This window comes from Ciconia boyciana, chromosome 7 (genome assembly GCF_034638445.1).
Source record: "Ciconia boyciana chromosome 7, ASM3463844v1, whole genome shotgun sequence".
Taxonomy (NCBI): Eukaryota; Metazoa; Chordata; class Aves; order Ciconiiformes; family Ciconiidae; genus Ciconia; species Ciconia boyciana.
In genome coordinates, this window is record NC_132940.1 from 20,012,471 (window position 1) to 20,030,463 (window position 17,993).

General features: G+C 39.9%; 1 protein-coding gene across 3 annotated transcripts in view; it reads left to right on the forward strand.

Annotated features, from left to right (window-relative positions):
* LOC140654908 (very-long-chain enoyl-CoA reductase-like) overlaps positions 1-17,993 on the forward strand; it is a 28,502-nt gene that overhangs the window by 3,940 nt on the left and 6,569 nt on the right. For all 3 annotated transcript variants that reach the window (XR_012043565.1, XM_072868789.1, XM_072868790.1), the window contains 6 exons: positions 10,191-10,241; positions 10,746-10,797; positions 11,134-11,178; positions 12,534-12,637; positions 14,721-14,836; positions 14,955-15,060. Coding sequence is in view for 2 of the 3 variants with exons in the window: in XM_072868789.1 (XP_072724890.1) it covers positions 10,191-10,241; positions 10,746-10,797; positions 11,134-11,178; positions 12,534-12,637; positions 14,721-14,836; positions 14,955-15,060 (474 nt within the window). In the remaining variant the exon portion in view is untranslated. The remainder of the gene's footprint in view (positions 1-10,190; positions 10,242-10,745; positions 10,798-11,133; positions 11,179-12,533; positions 12,638-14,720; positions 14,837-14,954; positions 15,061-17,993) is intronic.

Consider the following 17,993-nt stretch of genomic DNA (forward strand, 5'->3'; position numbering starts at 1 on the left):
GGGTGGCTCTGGCAGCGCATCCCAGCCGTAAGGAAAGAGCGACAGCGAGGAATGTTCTCGGCACCTTCTGTCCCCAACTTCTTGGAAGACCCTGCCGCCAGCCGCTGTGCACCTCGCCGAGAGCCGTCCCGCTCAGCCTTCCGGTCCGGTGCAGGCGTGCCGCCGGGCGGCAGCGCCTCCGGGGCGGCTCGGCTTGGCCCGGCCCGGCCCGGCTCGGCTCGGCTCGGCTCGGCTCGGCGGCACGGAGCCGGCGAGGGAGTTGGTGCCCTGGCCGAGAGGACGGCTCCCAGCCCGGCTCCCCTCGGCGGCGCAGCGCAGCGCGCACCGGCCGGCGGGGAGGAGCGAGGGCGAGCCGTGCCCGCGGCCCCCGCCCCGGGCAGGTTCCCCCGGCCCTCTGCTAGCACGGTGCGTTCGAGTCTTGCGTGGGAAATAAAAAATAGCCAGACGGAGTTTAGTACAGTCAGCTCCTTGCGTGTACAGAAAGTGCAGAGTAACACGCGCCTGGGGAGTGTGAAGGGTAACGTATCTCATCAACTTACATAAACAGCCACGCCAACTCTTTGTTAGAATTAGTTAGGCCGGCTAATACAAAAATTCTGAAGAGTGGCTCGTAGTACAAAAACAGGTCAGTACGAGCTAAATGGCAGCAATCCTGATTGTGTTTCTGCAGGCTTACACTTCAGTTTCTCCAGCACGACTCGCCTAAAAATGAATGCAATTCCTCCCCCCGTGCAAAATACAAAACAATTGTTGTTATAATGTTAACAGAATCTAAAACAATCTGAAAAGCAGCTGCTCCTCTAGTTACTTACCATGACCTAAAAGTTCAGATTTTGCTTTTCCATGCTATAAATGTGTTTTGGACATCACTAACAATTCAGCAAAATAAGCTGTCTCTAGCTCTTGTGGGCCTGAGGTAGGCACTTGCACCGTGCCTTTTCCTCTGCAGTGTTGACTTCCCTGTTTTTTTAGGAAAAACAACCAAGCTTTTCACTGCCTCCTGCTTTTCTACCAGTGTCCCAAACTCTTGTGAGATCCAAATGCAGGAGCAGGCACATGTGTATTACCCTCCTGAATGTCTTCAGCCATTGTCTGGTCTGCAGGTTTGCTCTTCTGCCTTAGCCGTACTGAGTTTCTGAATAGTATTTGTTACTAGAAGACCTCAAAAGCATGGACATCATTATTTTCACCTGATTTTGCAGATGGAGAAACACAAGAAAGTGCAATGACCTGCTCCATCTTGCTAGGCAGAACAATAGCAGCAGATACAGGTCTTTGAGTCCTAAATCAAGATCCTGTGTCTAAGCAACACTAATCCAAACTCAGAATGCCTCATGAATTTACATGTCAGACTTGTATGTCTTACTCCTTTTCTCTTTACAGCAGATAATGGGTGGAAACAGATTTGCCTAGCTCATTCAGTGTGTCTGAGCTGACTCAGGGTGTAGGATGTGGACAAAGACAGCCTAGGTAGCACTGAGCAGTGCTCTTGCATATCACTTTCTGCACTGTTCTTCCCACTGATTTGCTTTCTGTTATAAATGAAATGGATTTGAATTCTGAATTGCATTTCCCGACCATGCATTCAAAACTGAGCTATCAAAAGAGAGAAAAGGTAAGTGCCCCACCTCTCCCAGTGCTTCCTGGGAGGGGGTGGAAATCTCTATTGGTGTTACAAACATTAGCATTTGCTGTCTGAGGTACTATCTAGTTCTGCACTTTTCCCTGTACATCTCTAAACTGTGTACCCTTTATTGCTCTTCTGTGGTGCTTCCTTATAAGAATTACGAAGCACTTTACAATCATCAAACTGTTGCTGTCTGAATTTTTTAGAATATGACTGTTACAAGTTTAGCAGAGGTTTATTGGTGGAATATTTCTTCCTGTTTTGTTGAGTTTGTGCATTTGATCATGCTTAGTACACAATTTCATAGGTTCCTGAGTATGTAGGAAGGTCCTCTCCCTTATCCATGAATAAAATTACTCTTTGGTGAACGGACGTACAAAAAGATGGGCAAGAACATCAGACTGACTGAAAGGGTTACCAAGCACTGGAACAGGCTCCCCACGGAAGTGGTGGAGTCACCATCCCTGTAGGTATTTAAAAGACAAGTCAATGTGGCACTTAGGGATGGGGTTTAGTGGTGGACTTGGCAGTACTAGGTTAACGGTTGGACTCGATGATCTTAAAAGGTCTTTTCCAACCTAAACGATTCAATGATTCTCTGATTCTATGACTGTGAGTGCTAAGACACTGGCTGTTAATTCCCTTCCTTTTCTTTAGGAGAGTCTTTCTCAGTGCAGTTAAAGACAGAAACACTTAAAAAATGGGCAATATTGTATTAAAGTGGCTATTAAGAGGCCAGTGAAAGGCAGATTCAGCTTTGGAAGTACCTTTAACTCCTTATTTTGAATTGGCTGTGTTCAAACTTAGTACAAAGAATTATCAGCAACCACCTAATTAAGCCGAAGTATGCTGGACCTAATGGATGGACAGCAAAAAAAGCCAGAGTGGCTGAGTGATTTCCCTCTACATATGAGATGTCTGTATTAGACCTGACATGCAAAGTCAGGTTGCTGTACTTCTAGACCTATGTCTCGATGGCTGCCTCTACATTTCTTATTCTGTAATAATGCTAGAATAGGTCTTGTTTACTTCAGGTATTGGTTGTTTCTAATTTCACCTCAGCTTTTTTATCACTAATAGCTCAGGAGAAGCTTAGCAACAACAACTACAGTTTAATGAAATATATGCATACCTGAAAGTAGTGCACCCGATAATTGGAGGAGATTCACCTCCGAAAATTTAGAGATTGATGATAGAGACTTGTATCTAGATAATTAATATTCTCTAGGAGTGCTCATTTCTCCAAACTGATTAGAGAACAACTCTTCTGACCTATTTTAGATGTGTTTCAGAGCTTATGATACAGTTTATAAAAGTGCCTTCTTTTCTCCTTTCCATACTAAGAATGTCTGTGTGACATGCTCAGATGTAAATGTCTGTAGTAGAGAGCTCTGAAGTTAGGCTAATGAATTCTACCCTTTCTTTCTACTTGATGGGTTTAGGTCTTCAAAAGCATTTCATATAAAGAAAATAGTATGGTGCTCTGACTTCCTAGAGGAAAGACACTTGAACAAATCCACTCATACTGTAGAAAATTAGTGTCGTAAGAGCCACTGTTGTACTTTTGCTTCCTTAGCTGGTTTGGATGGGAAGTGGCTTTTGTGAGCAGTGATAACCAAAAATGTTTTGGAGTCATCACTCCCTGAGGATAGATTGAACTGACATATGCAGTACAGTCTAAAAGCAATAATGTACTGGCCCCCCTTGCTGGCATTTAAAGTTTCTCCCCCTTCTGACTGTGATGAAAACCCTCTGAATGCAAGGGGGGGATGACTGCTGCCTAGCTAGCATTGCTGAGATGTCACAGCTCCTGTTACAAAGGTTTCTCCCACTCAGAGCTATGCTGTCTCATACGTAATGAGCATCAAGTAAGAGCACTGAGAGCAAGTGCCAAAAGCAGGACTGCAGAGGATTTTAAGATTCTGTATCCTCCAAGTGTTGCCTGAACAAGACAAAGCCACATATGAGATATTTGAACGGTTATTTAAAGGGACACTGCTGAAAATTGCCCTGCTATTTGAAGACATCTGCTCTGTTTTCACAAGTAACACATAAGATTATTATTACTGAAAAAGATGAGACAATAGGGAAAAACATTCTCTCTTTCTCTTCCCTCACCACTTCTCCACACACTTACCAGCGCTTTCTACACTCAGTTGTGCTGCTTAACTTAAAAGACAGCAATTTGTCCTTTTTCTTTATGGAGCTTGAGAGATAAACTTTTAACTTTGTATAGGAAAATATTAAAACATTACTTGGCAGGAAGTACCTGGAGCTACTCAGAATCTGAAAGCTGCGTTCGAAATAAAAAATCTTCTTATAGAAAAAATAATGGACTTCTTTGAAGTATATTTGAAAAATTTAATACAAATCTTGTGAGTTCACCTGTCAGTATAAGGGCTCCAACCTTCCCAGGGCTTCTAGTCTTCCTGCCCTGTCACAAGACAGCAGACCCATCCTTGATACCTCTAGGTTAAAAAAAAAGGAAAAAAATCTGTCTCTCTTCAGTCTCTTCAATTCCATGTCAAAAGCATACACTGGATGTACATTTTGACATCCATACACCAAATGATCCATGAAGAGTAGTAATGGAACTATAGATACTGAAGTTCAACATTGCAAATCACAGTGCTGATGCAAAGAAATGATTATGATTTCACAAAGAATTTGTAAACCTCTTCTACCTGAATATTGTAGTTGTAGAAACTAATCGCCATAAACTAAAGCCCTGAGGCAATGAATATTCTCTTGCACATGGAAAAGGCTATGCAGTGGTGTTGAAAAACCTGGATGTCTACTTAGTGTTGAGTCAAAGCTGGCTTAGGTTCTCAGATGGAGGCACTCCAGTCTGCTTGATAGTGACAGTGATACTCAGTGAATGATGTGACTCTTCAGTATGCCTGGGAAATTGGCAATGTGCGGCTCTGTGTTAGCCAGTGTAAGTAAATACCCACTGAGTCAGTATTAACTGGTGCAGGTTCCTTTCCCATCTTGTGTATCCTCCTGGAAGATGTCATGCTAGTAAAAGCTGGAAAGCTTTCACAGGCTTTCAAGAGCCAGAATTCACTGTGAAAGCACAAATCTCTAACAGCTCTTCCATTTTGTGAAAAATAAACCAGCCTCCCACTCCAAGGGAATACACCTTCCTTTTCCTTCCTGACCATTCTTACATAGACTTATTTTATCTCCTGATAATTATATAAATGGATTTGTCTTTCTGAAGGATGACCATTTGTAGCTCTACACCTGTTACCATCCTCAGGTCCAGGTCCACAAAACGACTTGGGCTTTGCCGTGCCTTCAGGTTCAGCACCCAGCTCCAAGAGTGGACATGACAATTTGGTTAAGGTGCCCAAGTTTACTTCACTGTGTGGTATCCCAAAAGGCATCCACTGTAGGAAAATACTGAACAGAATGACAATGGAAGGGACCAGTGCTTGAAGCAGCCCAGAGAGACAGGAATTCAGGATTTATTTTTGGTAGGAGACTGCCCTTTTCACTGGAATACACTCCTGTCCTCTCCTGCCTGTACTTTTTGGTCTCTCTTGAATCCTTTCTTCCTTGCTTGGTGGCCCAAGCCACCCAAGCCTTCAATGGGAGGAGTGGGGAATGGCAGAAGTCTGAAGTAATTTTCCCACTTCCTGGCAGTGTGTCTAACCATTACATATAAAGCATGAAGAACTAGATCATCTCCTTTGCTGACAGTTTAGTTTCATTCAGAAATAGTCTAAATGTTGTGCGTTGTGCTGACCTTGGGATAAAGATGCTTACTGGATCAAGGTCCTCGAGGATTTAGATGCAAGCATGCCTAACTAACAAATCTGAAACAGGTGGAAGAAATAAAAATGTACTGAGTTTCAGCACAGTTCAGATGGTGGTTCTCATTGGCTTGCATAGGAGCAGAACTTAGGAAGCTGAGGAGTAAGTACCTAGTGTGTGTCTTGTGAACCTTTAAATGTTAGACATCTAAATTCTACAACAGTGAAATTTAATTGTAGAAAACCTTTTGAGTATGGGTGTTACTGTATCTCCTCTCTTTATACACAGTGAAATAATGTAATAAGATTCTAGTCTCATGAAATGTGAGCCAATTGCTTCAGAGAGGTAAGGCTTTACTTAGTTGGACTACTTACAGAATAAGGTATTATTCTGTACACCTTACTCTGCAGGTAAGATGATGAAATTTCACTTTGTGGTTAAACATTTGCCTTGGTTCTGCTTTCGGAATTCCTCACGCAGCATGTTGCTAAGCTATGGAACTCCCTGCCTCGGGACACTGCATGCAAAAAGTTTACACAGGTTTAAAAAGCAAGTCGATAAAACTAATTGAGGAAAAATCCATGAAAAGCTATTAAATACAAAGGCAGCTCTTCTGGTGCAGGAAAATCGCAGTCTTTGTGTCTGTCTCCTCCCTTCCCCCCAGTCACTACATTCTTGCCCTGTTTTATTACTTGTTCTGAGTCACCTGCTGCTGGCTGTATCAGAAAGAAAGATACCATTCTAGATGGATCCTTAGACTCATCCTCTGCAACAGTTTGTACATTCCTGTGCAAGGGAAACTTCAGACTGAAAGTCATTTGTAGCAGCAGCAGCAGCACAAACATAGTTTTCAGTGTAAGTACGCTTACAGCAATCTCCCTTTGGCTTAACTCTGTTGACTTCAAGAAAGTTATTCTTGATATGCCCTAGTGTGAGATCACACTCAGGCATGCTTACTCCCTTCAGGAAAAACACAGTATACCAGAAAAGTCTAAGGAGATAGAGAAAATGACTAATTCCATAGGAAAAATAAAATGTTTAGAAAGATTTAATTAGGACTGTGGCAACCAGTGAATTTTTTTAGTGTTAAATTCAAGGAACCTGACTTATATAAGCACTGTAATAGTTCAGGGAGAATTAATTCATTCTGCATTACTCTTTCTTGGACTAGTTGGTTTCTAGACTGTAAAATAAGCAATTTTTTTTACTGAGTAATTTCAAAAGAAATCAATACAATATATGCTTATGTCAGTGCTCACAAAATCTCACTCAGCTACAGTTTACTGAATCTGCTGAGTACAAATGGCTGCAAATAAAACTTCCAAGATGCACAGACATGATAAGTGTGTCAGTATTTCCATAATAGTTATCACATAATTTTTGAAGGTCTGTTGATCCTTAAGCATTTGATATGGCTTTAAACTGCGGGAATTTGATCTACTATATTTTTGTAATCCTATTGAAGGGACATTGCATCTTAAAAATTGTTTTTTAAACACTGTTTTTCCCCTATGAATAAACTTTTCCTGCTTTTATCTCCCCCTTTTGTTTTCTGAATAAAAGTTTAACAGTTGAATGTACTTTTTTCTGCTTATATTGTATATTGATTACTCTTTGCCCTTGACCTGTTCTAAATAATAATAATAATCAAGAACTCTTCTGTTTTTAAAGACACTATCAATCTTTAATCCTTATGCACTAGAACAAATTTGGCTTCTAAACATTAAAGATATATATTTGTAGTCACTTATAAAAGAGTTTTAACATAGCTGTCTTGCACAAATCTGCCTATTGATTAAGTTCTACTCAAAGTAGTTTTAGAGAAGCTGCAATTTAAAATGCCTTTAAAAATTCACCAAATAAGTGGACTGTAAGTCATACTGCACCAGTGCAAGCCAACAGTCAGTGTCCTATTGTGCTAAATGCTTTGAAAACACATAGAAATTAAAGTTCTCTGAGCCAAACAATTTATGTTTGAAAGGGATGATGCCCAACAGTAAGTGTTCCAAGAACAAATTGCTGGGTATCTAAAAACTGTTGCCAACCAATACATTAACTGACTTAGTGCTGTGCCTGAAGACTGGAAACACTGTGTTCAGTGCTACGTGGGTTCATGTGACTGGCTGTTATGTTCAGAAAAGATAACATTTCTTGCCTTGGATCAGGCTTTTCTGTCCCTTATGCAGGGAACATCTACACACTGGGGGATGTTCTGATGCAGCTAAGAGGCTTGATAGTTAGAGGAAACAGTCACCTTGTTTTCACTCTGTTGTCGCACAACTTTCTATGGGCTGGAGTGGAATCTAAAGCTGTGTTCCTATGTCTGTCTTTCTGAAAAGGGAAGGAATGTTTGATATTTGCTTAGATCTTGAAAGTAACTGAAAGTAACTGAAATGTTTGAAGTTCAGGAATGGGTGTCCAAAAAAAATACAGAAACATTGAATAATTTAGGTTGCAAGGGACTTCTGGAAGTCATGTAGTCCAACTCCTGCTCAAAGCAGATACAACTAGATCAAATGGCATTGGGTCTTGTCCAGTCCAGTTTTAAATACCTCCAAGGATGGAGGTTCCACGTCCTCTCTAGGCAACTTTTTCCAATGTTTGGCCAAGCTCATTGAAAAAATTTCCTTGTATCTGATTGGATTTTCCTGTATTGCAACTGGTGTCCATTGCCTCTCACCATTATTGCTGTGCACCTTCAGGAAGTCTGGATCCATCATCTCTATAGGCTCCCTTTAGGTATTTGAAGAAACGGGCCAGTACAGGCAGGTATGTCAGTTTGGCACTTCAAAGAGACATGCTGGAATGGAAACAAAGAACACTATAGAAGATCTTGGATGATTTGTTTGTTTGTTTTCCACGCTGATTCCAAAGGTTCACAGAAGTACCTACATTTTTGTACAGCTGCTCCCATGAAAACCACAGAGCGAAAGAAAACACTCTACAATTTTCAGTCTAGCCTTGTCCATAATGAGAATAACCCAGTTAAAAGAGCATAGGTGGCAGAAAGATATCCAAACCACTCTGTAATTGGCCTGGAGAAGATCTCTCCAATACAGCCACTGAAGGCCATAGACTAAAACTTCCCCTGGAGGATTCTGATCCACTATGTATATGCTGGGAGTGGGTATGGAACGGGAAGGAGACTGCTAAAGCTGTGGGCCCTGCTGCAGTCTGTAGGGCAGCCCAGTGGTATTCATTGACACAAGAGCTTTGAGATACACTAAAGGTTTCAATAGCCCTTGTAGCAGCTCGGCATCAGAAGGGATAAAAAATGGTTTACAGCCCCCACAGTATTTGTTCTGTGGACTGCAAGAGTCAGAATTCTGTATTTCAAGAACACCCCTCTGGGAAGGGAATCCACTTCATTTGCTTTCCGATGGAGATGTCCCACAAACAGAGACATTAAAACTTGAAATTTGTGTAATTTCAACTATAAAAAGTTAAGGGGAAATATACAATACCCCAATAATCTGTCACACATTCGTTACATATTACAAAGGAGGAAAAGTGCTTACCTCCCTTGATGTCCCACTTAGAGCTTACAATGCACAAGCAGAAAATATCACTGTGTGGATTCCTTGTGGAGATCAGATTTGATACTTCTGGCTGGAGCTGAAGTGCTCCATTGCTGCACCAATAGAGAAAGAACAATTTGGGACAAGTAAAAGAAGGAAATAAGATACTTTAAACAAGTGATCTCTTCAAAGCAACCCTATTAGAAAGATACTGGGCTGTGACTCCTATTTTTAGTAAGGAATCATATTTAAAGTCTAATGTTAATCTATCCTCTTGGCCAGTTAATACCAAACATAATTAATGCTGGATGTTTATTTAAAAAAAAAAAAACAACAAACTCTTTTGGTACTAAGTAATGATAGTCCCAGTCATTTAGTATGACAGATAAGCTTTGAACTTTCACTCATAGCTATACCACAAAGTTCCATTACAAAGTGTTTGATGTGAACAAATGAAATTAAAACACCGTCACTGTATTTTAGGTTTTGCAAGCCTGCTGCAACTGGGCTTTGAAACATCTGGGGACTTTTCTGTTTGGCTGTTGATTAAAATCATAACCTTTTGCCAAAGTGCTATTTGATCACAGAAATAAACTGCTCTTTCCTTTTCAGAGCTGTAGCAAAACCACTGTTTGGAATATAAAATGCTAACATGTAGTTACTAGTACAGGTGATCTGAGAGGCAAGAGTAACACTGAATATTCCTATAACAACCTTTGAAGGATTTGTGAAGTCCAGATTTTTAGCTGCGTCTCTTCATTATGTCTGCCAATGTTTTCCACTCTCTTTACAATTCAAATATTCTGGGAACAATGCACATTAATCGTCAAGCTGTATGTACTCAGAATATTCACTTACATGCATATATATGCCCCTTTAGTTTTTTTCCTCAAACTGTCTTTCTGGTTTTACAAACCATAAAAATTCTGTTCCTTAGTGATTCCTGTGAAACTTCTCTATCCCTTATTTGTTCGTTTTGCTCTAGCATAAGAAGATACCCCAGGTCAATGTGTTTTGATCAATAAGTTAGCTACTTCTGCTTCTGAATATATCCAGGAAGACAATTGATTTGGGAAGAATATTAGTTTTCTGCAATTTGAGTGCTTTGAGAACCTGACTATGATTAAAGCTCTCTCTTGAGCACATCAGAAGTGTTTTTAACACAGTCCACAGTTCAGATAAAATTGATGTCTCATTCTGAACAATGATTGTGAATTTGGGAATCAACTAAGAGTTTAGAGATTATTTAGCCAATAATTAGTACTTGTCATTTTGTGTCCTATCAGGTGGAAATCCTTGATTGGAAGACAAAGAAACAGCTATGCTTCCTAGATAAGGTAAAACAAAAATCTGTTTAAAATGCTAGGTGACTATTTGAAAATTACTAACTTTTCCTAAGTAAACTTAGTGTTTATGAAGGGTATTTCATCTCCTGATAGCCTTTCTTTGGCCACTGAAGAGGCAACGATTATGCACACTTCATACTGACTACAAAGTACTTCAACCCTTTTCCAGAAGGAGCTTTTGGGCAAAGAGCACAACTTCAGCTTCACTAAGATAGTGCCGGTTGTGCCTTACTCACTTACAGGCCATCAAACTGTCACTGCTGTGGTAGTAACTCTTGACCACTGCTAGAGAAGCTGCCTCTGAAACAGATGCTACAAATTGTCCTCCCTTTTTCCTGTAAGAAGTACTTTGGATCATCCATACCAATCCTAGCCATCTGTAAGAAAGTTATACCATTACATTGTTTAAGTCACATTTCTACTTGTATAGTCTTACACCTAGTAGTTGTCTTTCAAAATATGCATCTTACATATACAATATTTTTTGTTGCCTAGGTGGAACCAAATGCCACAATTAGGGAGATCAGATTGATGTTCCATAAATTATGTGAGTATAACTTTTGCAGCAGTTCACATCACATCAGAATATCCAGTATATAAATAGGAGAAAATTACATAATTTGAAACATGTGATGTACACACACATAATGCTAAGTAACCTGCACATGCATGTGATCACAGTGAGATTTCAGTATCATTTTTTTATACTATCCTGATACACCTTTGTATTTTTTCTGCTGCATAATTTCTCACAGATATTCATGTTGAATAAATATTCCTAAAAATCTTTAACTAAATCTTATCTTGTTGTATTGCATTCATTATAATAGTGGATGATCTAAAACAAATATTGTATATCACACAATTCTGTATGGTCTTACAGATCCTCGGTGGTATCCAGCAAGGCAGTCGATAAAACTTGATCCAAGTAAGTACTTGTGAGGACTAGAGTAACAAAGCTTTGAGCAGGGGCCTGGCGTAAAAGGTGTACTTTGCATGGGTATTAGATCTTAAGAATGAGTTTCCAGCTATGTTAATTAGCACTATGAAGGCTGAAGAGAATCCAGAACAAATGTAATTCTTTGAAAGTATTGAACAGAGTTCCACCCATGTGCCTGGTGCTTGGTAATTAACTCAGGAGTCTGCACATTGTTCCAATGCACTTGCTAACTACTGAGCACTTTCGCTTTCAAGACAGGCAGCACAGAATCTAGATACTGATTTCCCTTAGCTGCAGTGAAATTATCTCCACAGTGATGCTCAGCTGGGAGTGCTAAAAAGGGCTATGAGTTAGAGCTATCAATTCATATAATCCTCTGCTCTCAGGCAGGAATTACAGTTCTTTTGAGGTAAGCTAATGCAAAACACATTGCCATGGATGTAGGATTTGCTGACAAAGCTGATGCCAGCTGGCTGACTTCATTAATGCAGTTGTAGGTATTGCTACTAGAAGCCTTTTAGTACATGGCCTGGGTGCACAAAAGAAAGTCTAATTGCCAAACTGTGTTAATTCATCTTAGCATTCAGTATAAAATGTAGCACTTTCTTCTTTTGCTTCCATTAAGCATCATTTTATTTAAACAGTCTCTTAAAAGTATGCTGGTGAAGATTAGTTCATTGTGTAGAATCTGTCCTTGGAAATCAGGCATATGAGTATCTTATTTCCTTCTTCAAAGATCTACCTTGTCAGAGTCCTCCATGGACTTATGTTGCAAGACTTGCCATGAGAAAATGCTGGCCTTCTGGAGATTCCCCCAAATCTAGGCATTAAAAGCTTGAGTACTAGCTCAAGTCCTGTGAAATCACCTCCTAGCTGGTTGGTTGGGAAAAAAGGAGGCAATGAAAACCTCTGTAGGAGAGCCTTCCAATCTCAGCTTATCCTAGCTTCTGTTTGTCTGACGATGAGCAATGAGAAGAGGGGGAGAGAGAGGAGAGAGATGGAGGTGCAGCTGACTAGGAGGTCAGCGAACTATGTTAAAGGGCAGTAACCCATCAGCAAATTCTGCTGTAGCAGTGATGAAGCAAGTCTACTAGACTAGGCAGGCACACAGGATTGAGAATTCTCCTAACTGTCTTGGTGTGAATAGAGCATCCAGGCTTATATGTGATTACAGGGATAAATCAAAATTAAGTATAAACATTCTTAGTTGGTTTATTGAGATTCCAATAAACCCACGTCATGTCAAAGAATCTCACAGATTGGTTAAAGCACAATATAAAGCTAGCATGCTACCAAAGTTGACTTGAATTTCACTGAGATGTAATTACTTCTTTCCTTCTCAGAAGGAAAGTCCCTGAGGGATGAGGAAATCCTGCAGCACCTCCCTGTTGGCACAACTGCTACCTTATACTTTAAAGATTTAGGGCCACAGATAGGATGGACTACGGTGAGCTATGCTTCACATCTGAGCCATTTTAATGGCTATTTTTCCATAATTAATCCTCACGTCACTTTTTGTCTCTCCAATATTTCTGCATGATGCCTGCTCTGATAGTGGATGCAGGCAATGAATCCTCATTGCTTCAGTTCATTTAATCAGGGAAAGCAGTAACAGAATATTCTGAATGCCTAGTTCCGTGGGAGAGCAGCAGTGGAAAACTTGCTGCAGGGTAGGTTGGCTCTACTGAACTCAGGTGCAGGTTCTCAAACGGATTTAGATGTCTACTGTAAAATCACTAGGAACTAGGTGTCTAAATGCCTTTGAGGACCTGGTTCACAGGGCCTGTGTAACTCTCCTGACAAAGATCAGGATTATACTCCTATGAGTTTGTCTTGCGAAGAGGCATGTGAGCAACTTCACGTGTCAGTAATTGAAGTGACTTCAGAAGGAAAATGCATGAAAGTAAGATCAGTTAGCTGTCTGCATGTGGCTGCATCCCAGGATGCTAGTGGCAGCCTAATGACAGCTGATAATTTCTGCAATATGAGTAGCCATCCACAAAGACCTTGCGTATTTACTGTCTTAGCTCAAATGCAAATCCTGTCACAACTCACTCGGCAGGCAAGACAACACTGCTGTTTATGCAGTGAGGTGACCAATCAACACTGCTGTTTATGCAGTGAGGTGACCAATGACCCTTTCAGTTCTTCAGAAGGTCCATGATGCACATATTACAGTAGTTCTCATGAAACAGCACAGCACGAAGGGAAAAGTACCCCGCAATTTAAAGGCACATTTACAATTTCTTAGCTATGAGACATTAATAAAATCTTGTGTTAAAGACAAACAGCAGACAACAGTCATAGGAGGTAAAATGAAAAAAAGTCAAGTGTTCTGCAAGACTGAATCTTCACATCATTATTTTGGATGCAATGCTGATAAATCAGGCAGCTATTACACAATCCAAAAAACAGTAAGACAGGCAAAACTTCTCATGGCAATGTAGACTCCAAGGCACATATGCATTAATATATACCAAAATATCATAGTGCAGAGTAACACCAGACTTCTGCCATTCCATAATCTTTCCCTCACATTCTGCTCTCCCTGCCCTTCAAGCTACTTTGTTCAAATATAAGTCAAGAAATACTTCAGTTTTATCAAATAAAACAGACAAACTTCTCATCTACAATCAAATCTGATCTTCGCCAGAGAAAATGCTGATTGCTGCAGAAGTCGATAACAGAACTTTTCTGAGTGTCAAGATAATTCTGAATACATTAGAAAACAGTGGTTGGCTTGTTGTTTTTTGGGGGTTTTTTGACAGAAATACAATCAATTTCCCTTCTTTCCTCCATAAATGAAGTATGGGCCTACCTTCCTCACTTGTAGAAGTGTGGAAAATTCAGCTGTTAACGTTTGGTCCAAAGTTAACTTTAATTTAAAGTGATGTTCCTAAGAAATACACACCTATCTGTAATGAAACCAAGTTAGATAATAGCTTATTCGGTTTCCTCTCTTTCTTTTTTTTTTCTTTGTGTTCAAATTAAAGGTTGTTTGAACATAGAATGAATTGATTGTTTCCCAGGACATCTGCTATGCTAACTCTTCATACAGATGGGGTCACCTGTGAACACTTACAAGCTGTGTTTCCAGTTTAAACAAAATTCATGCATTAGAAAAAAAGCTCCTCTTTTTCAAGATAAATTCTCCACCAAATTTCATTTTAACCCAAAATAAAGCAACAGTTTTTGAGGGCAAGAGGAGGGTGAGAGCTGCGTAAATGTAACATGCATGCATATTTATCATGATCTCTGGGCTGCCATGATTATCTTTTCATACCCATACTGTGTCAGCTGCACTGGCAATGGCTGTTTGTATGCATCTGAGGCAAATGCATTGCAAAACATTTACGTGCATGTCTACGACTTTCATAGCCCAAGCCCAAACCTGCTATTCCCTCCCTGCCTCTCTAAATGCCATCCTGGGTCAGTGGAGATGTTTATCCCACTGCATTCGTTATCACAAAGAAACCAAAGCAAAACCACCATCTAATTCAGCTGTCTAATTATTTTCTCTCTTTTTGCAGGTATTTTTGATAGAATATACAGGTCCATTGTTCATCTATTTTCTGTTTTATTTCCGCATGCCTTTTGTCTATGGACTGGATGAGAGGTTTACATCAAGCCCGCATCCAGTAGTTAAGTAAGTCCGTTTGCAGGCTTGAGCAGTATTTCTTGTTAGCATTGTAGTCTTATTCCAAATGTCTTGCCACACTTGTTTTTTTAAGCACTCTTAAATGCTTTTGTCTTGCTGTTTCTAGCTTGGCATGTATCTGCCATTCTTTCCACTACATCAAAAGGTTGATTGAAACAGTATTTGTTCATCGGTTCTCCCATGGGACTATGCCACTGAGGAATATTGTGAAGGTAAATTGTATCAGAATCTATCCATAGACCCCCTTACAAATCCAACCTAGCCAACCCATGCTCTGCCTCTGCAGCACAGATTTTTTGGTGTGGCTTTTGTAGTAATGCACAGCAAATCTCACCCATAAATCTGTAGTTCTTTCAAAAGACTTCTTAATGTCGCGATTGTATAACCCACATGTTGCCATACTGTTATTCATGTTACAGTATTTTCATTGCTCTTTCAGAATTTTAAATCTTCAGCATACCCTTCCTTTTCACTCAGCTAGCTCCTTGGGTGTGAAGTTTTTAGTAACAATGTTAACTTTTAAGGTAGCACAGGCAGGCACAATGGTGGGAGGGTTGATTTAAAAAAAAAAAATCTACTTTTTGTAACAGTCATTTTACATATTTACCCCTAACAGTCTCTTTGCTGTTAAGCAACTGTTAATTTACCTTTGATCCAGTGCAAAGAAGCTTGGTTATTCTCCATCTTCTTCGCCCACAGGAGCACTCCCTAATGTTACCAGTGCTGCTGTGGCATAAGGCAGCTGTTGAGGTGCAGACCCCCTCTTTCCTAGATGTCTGCGAGGTAGTACAGTGGACTGCATGCTTATGGATGGGCTGTAGCTATGTTACAAATGCTTGCAACAGAGTACACGCTGGTATTAAAAAATTCACTTTGTACTCAGGAAGACAGGAGATTATCATCTACAACTGGAAAAGTGTATAGTATAGTATAGTATAGTCTCAGCATTTGGGTATTTACCATTTGGTATTTAGACAGTCCCTTGGAATTTGCGTTATGGCAGTGATACTCCCAGCACCTTGTGGCTAACTCCTTACAGCTGTGCAGTGGCTCTGGTAGTTCTGGTGATAGCTTCATGCTTTCTAAATGGAAGGAGGGTCTGAAGTTGAGCAGTGGCCCTCAGAAAGAATCCTCCCTAGCAATTTACTGTGTTTTCTGCAGGGGAAGAGTGCAGGGGTTGTTAAAAGGCTAGCAGATCTCTTAAAGACTTGTTCTTGACACAGTAGTAGCTGATGCATGCTAAACAGCAGATAAATGAGCAACTTTACCTTGAAAAAGAATCTGTACAGTGTGATAAATCTTCATTTTCTCACTGCCATCTCTGACAACTACTCGTTCCTTTCAGACCATACAAACTGTTGTTGCTAAAATTGACATTTGTACCAGTCATTCTGATCACTTCTACTTTTCCACCTTCTCAGGTTGGTGGTACTTGCTTTCATCTGTAAAGTTGCTCATAGTTGTTCTTCTACTTGCTTAGCAGTGCTTAGGTTTGATTTGCTTTTATAATTTCATTTACTTTGGTGGTGTTACTCCAAAATTGTGCCAGTGAGAAAAATATCACATCCTCTTCCCTTTTTTGTCTCACATACAGATGGTAGACAAAGCTTCTTACTTTAAGTGTTCGATCACATACATAGCAGGTATAGATAGCTTATTTCCTAAGTGCAATGGAAAGCTACCTTTAACAAGAGACACTTCAGTTTCAATAAGCAGAGATCTGAGACAGGAATTGGTAAGATTTGTGAGTTTCATCCTTTGTTTACCAAATGGAAAGAGGAATAAATGATGCCATAAAATGCTGCAGGGGTTCACCGAAAGCAGTTCATGCTATATTTTTTCTAAGATACATGATTTTTCTAGGCAATGGAAAAGTAGAATACCTGATTTATCTGGACTTAGTAAACAACTGTCTCAGGGTGAATAAGATAGGGATTAATAAAAAAATGGTGTGGTGATAAAGGAACTAACTAAAGGAATGATGATTGTGGTTGTGCCAGAAAAGGATCTGTCAGACCTTTAATAGCAGGGAGGTACCAGTGGAATTCCTCAAAGATTAGTCTTATGACTGGTCTTACTGAACATTTTCATGGGTACAAAGAAGGGATATTGTCGCTTTCTATAAAAACATCCAGAGGAAAGAAAACACTAGACCTAAAGAAATACCATTTAAACCAGAAGACAATGTAATGAGACAAACAGAAGAGTACATGCTGGTCATGAATAAACATGGGCAGAAATAAGTCATGGGCATTAAGAAATAGTTTTGATCATTACAGGGATCATCAACTGGAGTAGACAAGACAAAAATCCTAACCATAACTTTGTAAACTTAGGAATAATTTATTTATGGGATCCCTGCAATATCTGAACTTGATCCACAAAATCTTTTTATAAGAGATTGTTGTAAAGGTTTATTATTCACCTGGAATATGAAGGATTCACAGAAACAATTTCTTTCTTTCAACTGAGTTTATGAAGTCTGCATATACTCTGCTGTTCCTATCTGAACCTCACTGGCAGCTTTTGTATGAGCAGTAAGGCTTCTAGTGGCAGCTGGACATTTGTAGTGTTACTGCTAAGGACCTTAGTAGTGGCAGACTCCACTCATCTTAAAGCTCCTTTTCTTATAACTGCAGAATAATTTTGCAGTAAATCATGTTCTTTGGATGAATAGTACTTGTTCAGTTTAATTACAGAGTGTATTGTTCGGAGCTGAGCCATGCTAATTTATTTATCTAATTTTACTTTACTGAAATCCATTGCCATATCATCCATCCTGTGCCAAGCCCCAAAGTTAGGGAAAAGTTTTTCATAAGATGCCATTCCAAGATTGCAAGAAACTGTTTCCACCTAAGTTTGTACAGCAGTTAGTAAATTGTAAGTGATGGTGGAAGAAGCTAGTGTTAGGGAGGAAGCAGTAGTTTATGGATAGGACACTAACTAGATTGTTCCTCAGTGGAGTAATTCTTCTGTCTCTGATGCTTTTCCTGGGGAAAAGGGAAGTTGTCACAGGGAAGTAACAGGGAGGTTACTTAATCTCTCTGCCCTTTTGTCCCACCTGATCTGTAATTATTGGTTAATAATTTTCTCTTTCTCATCAGTTATCTATTAATATATAATCTCAGAGCAAGAACATATTATG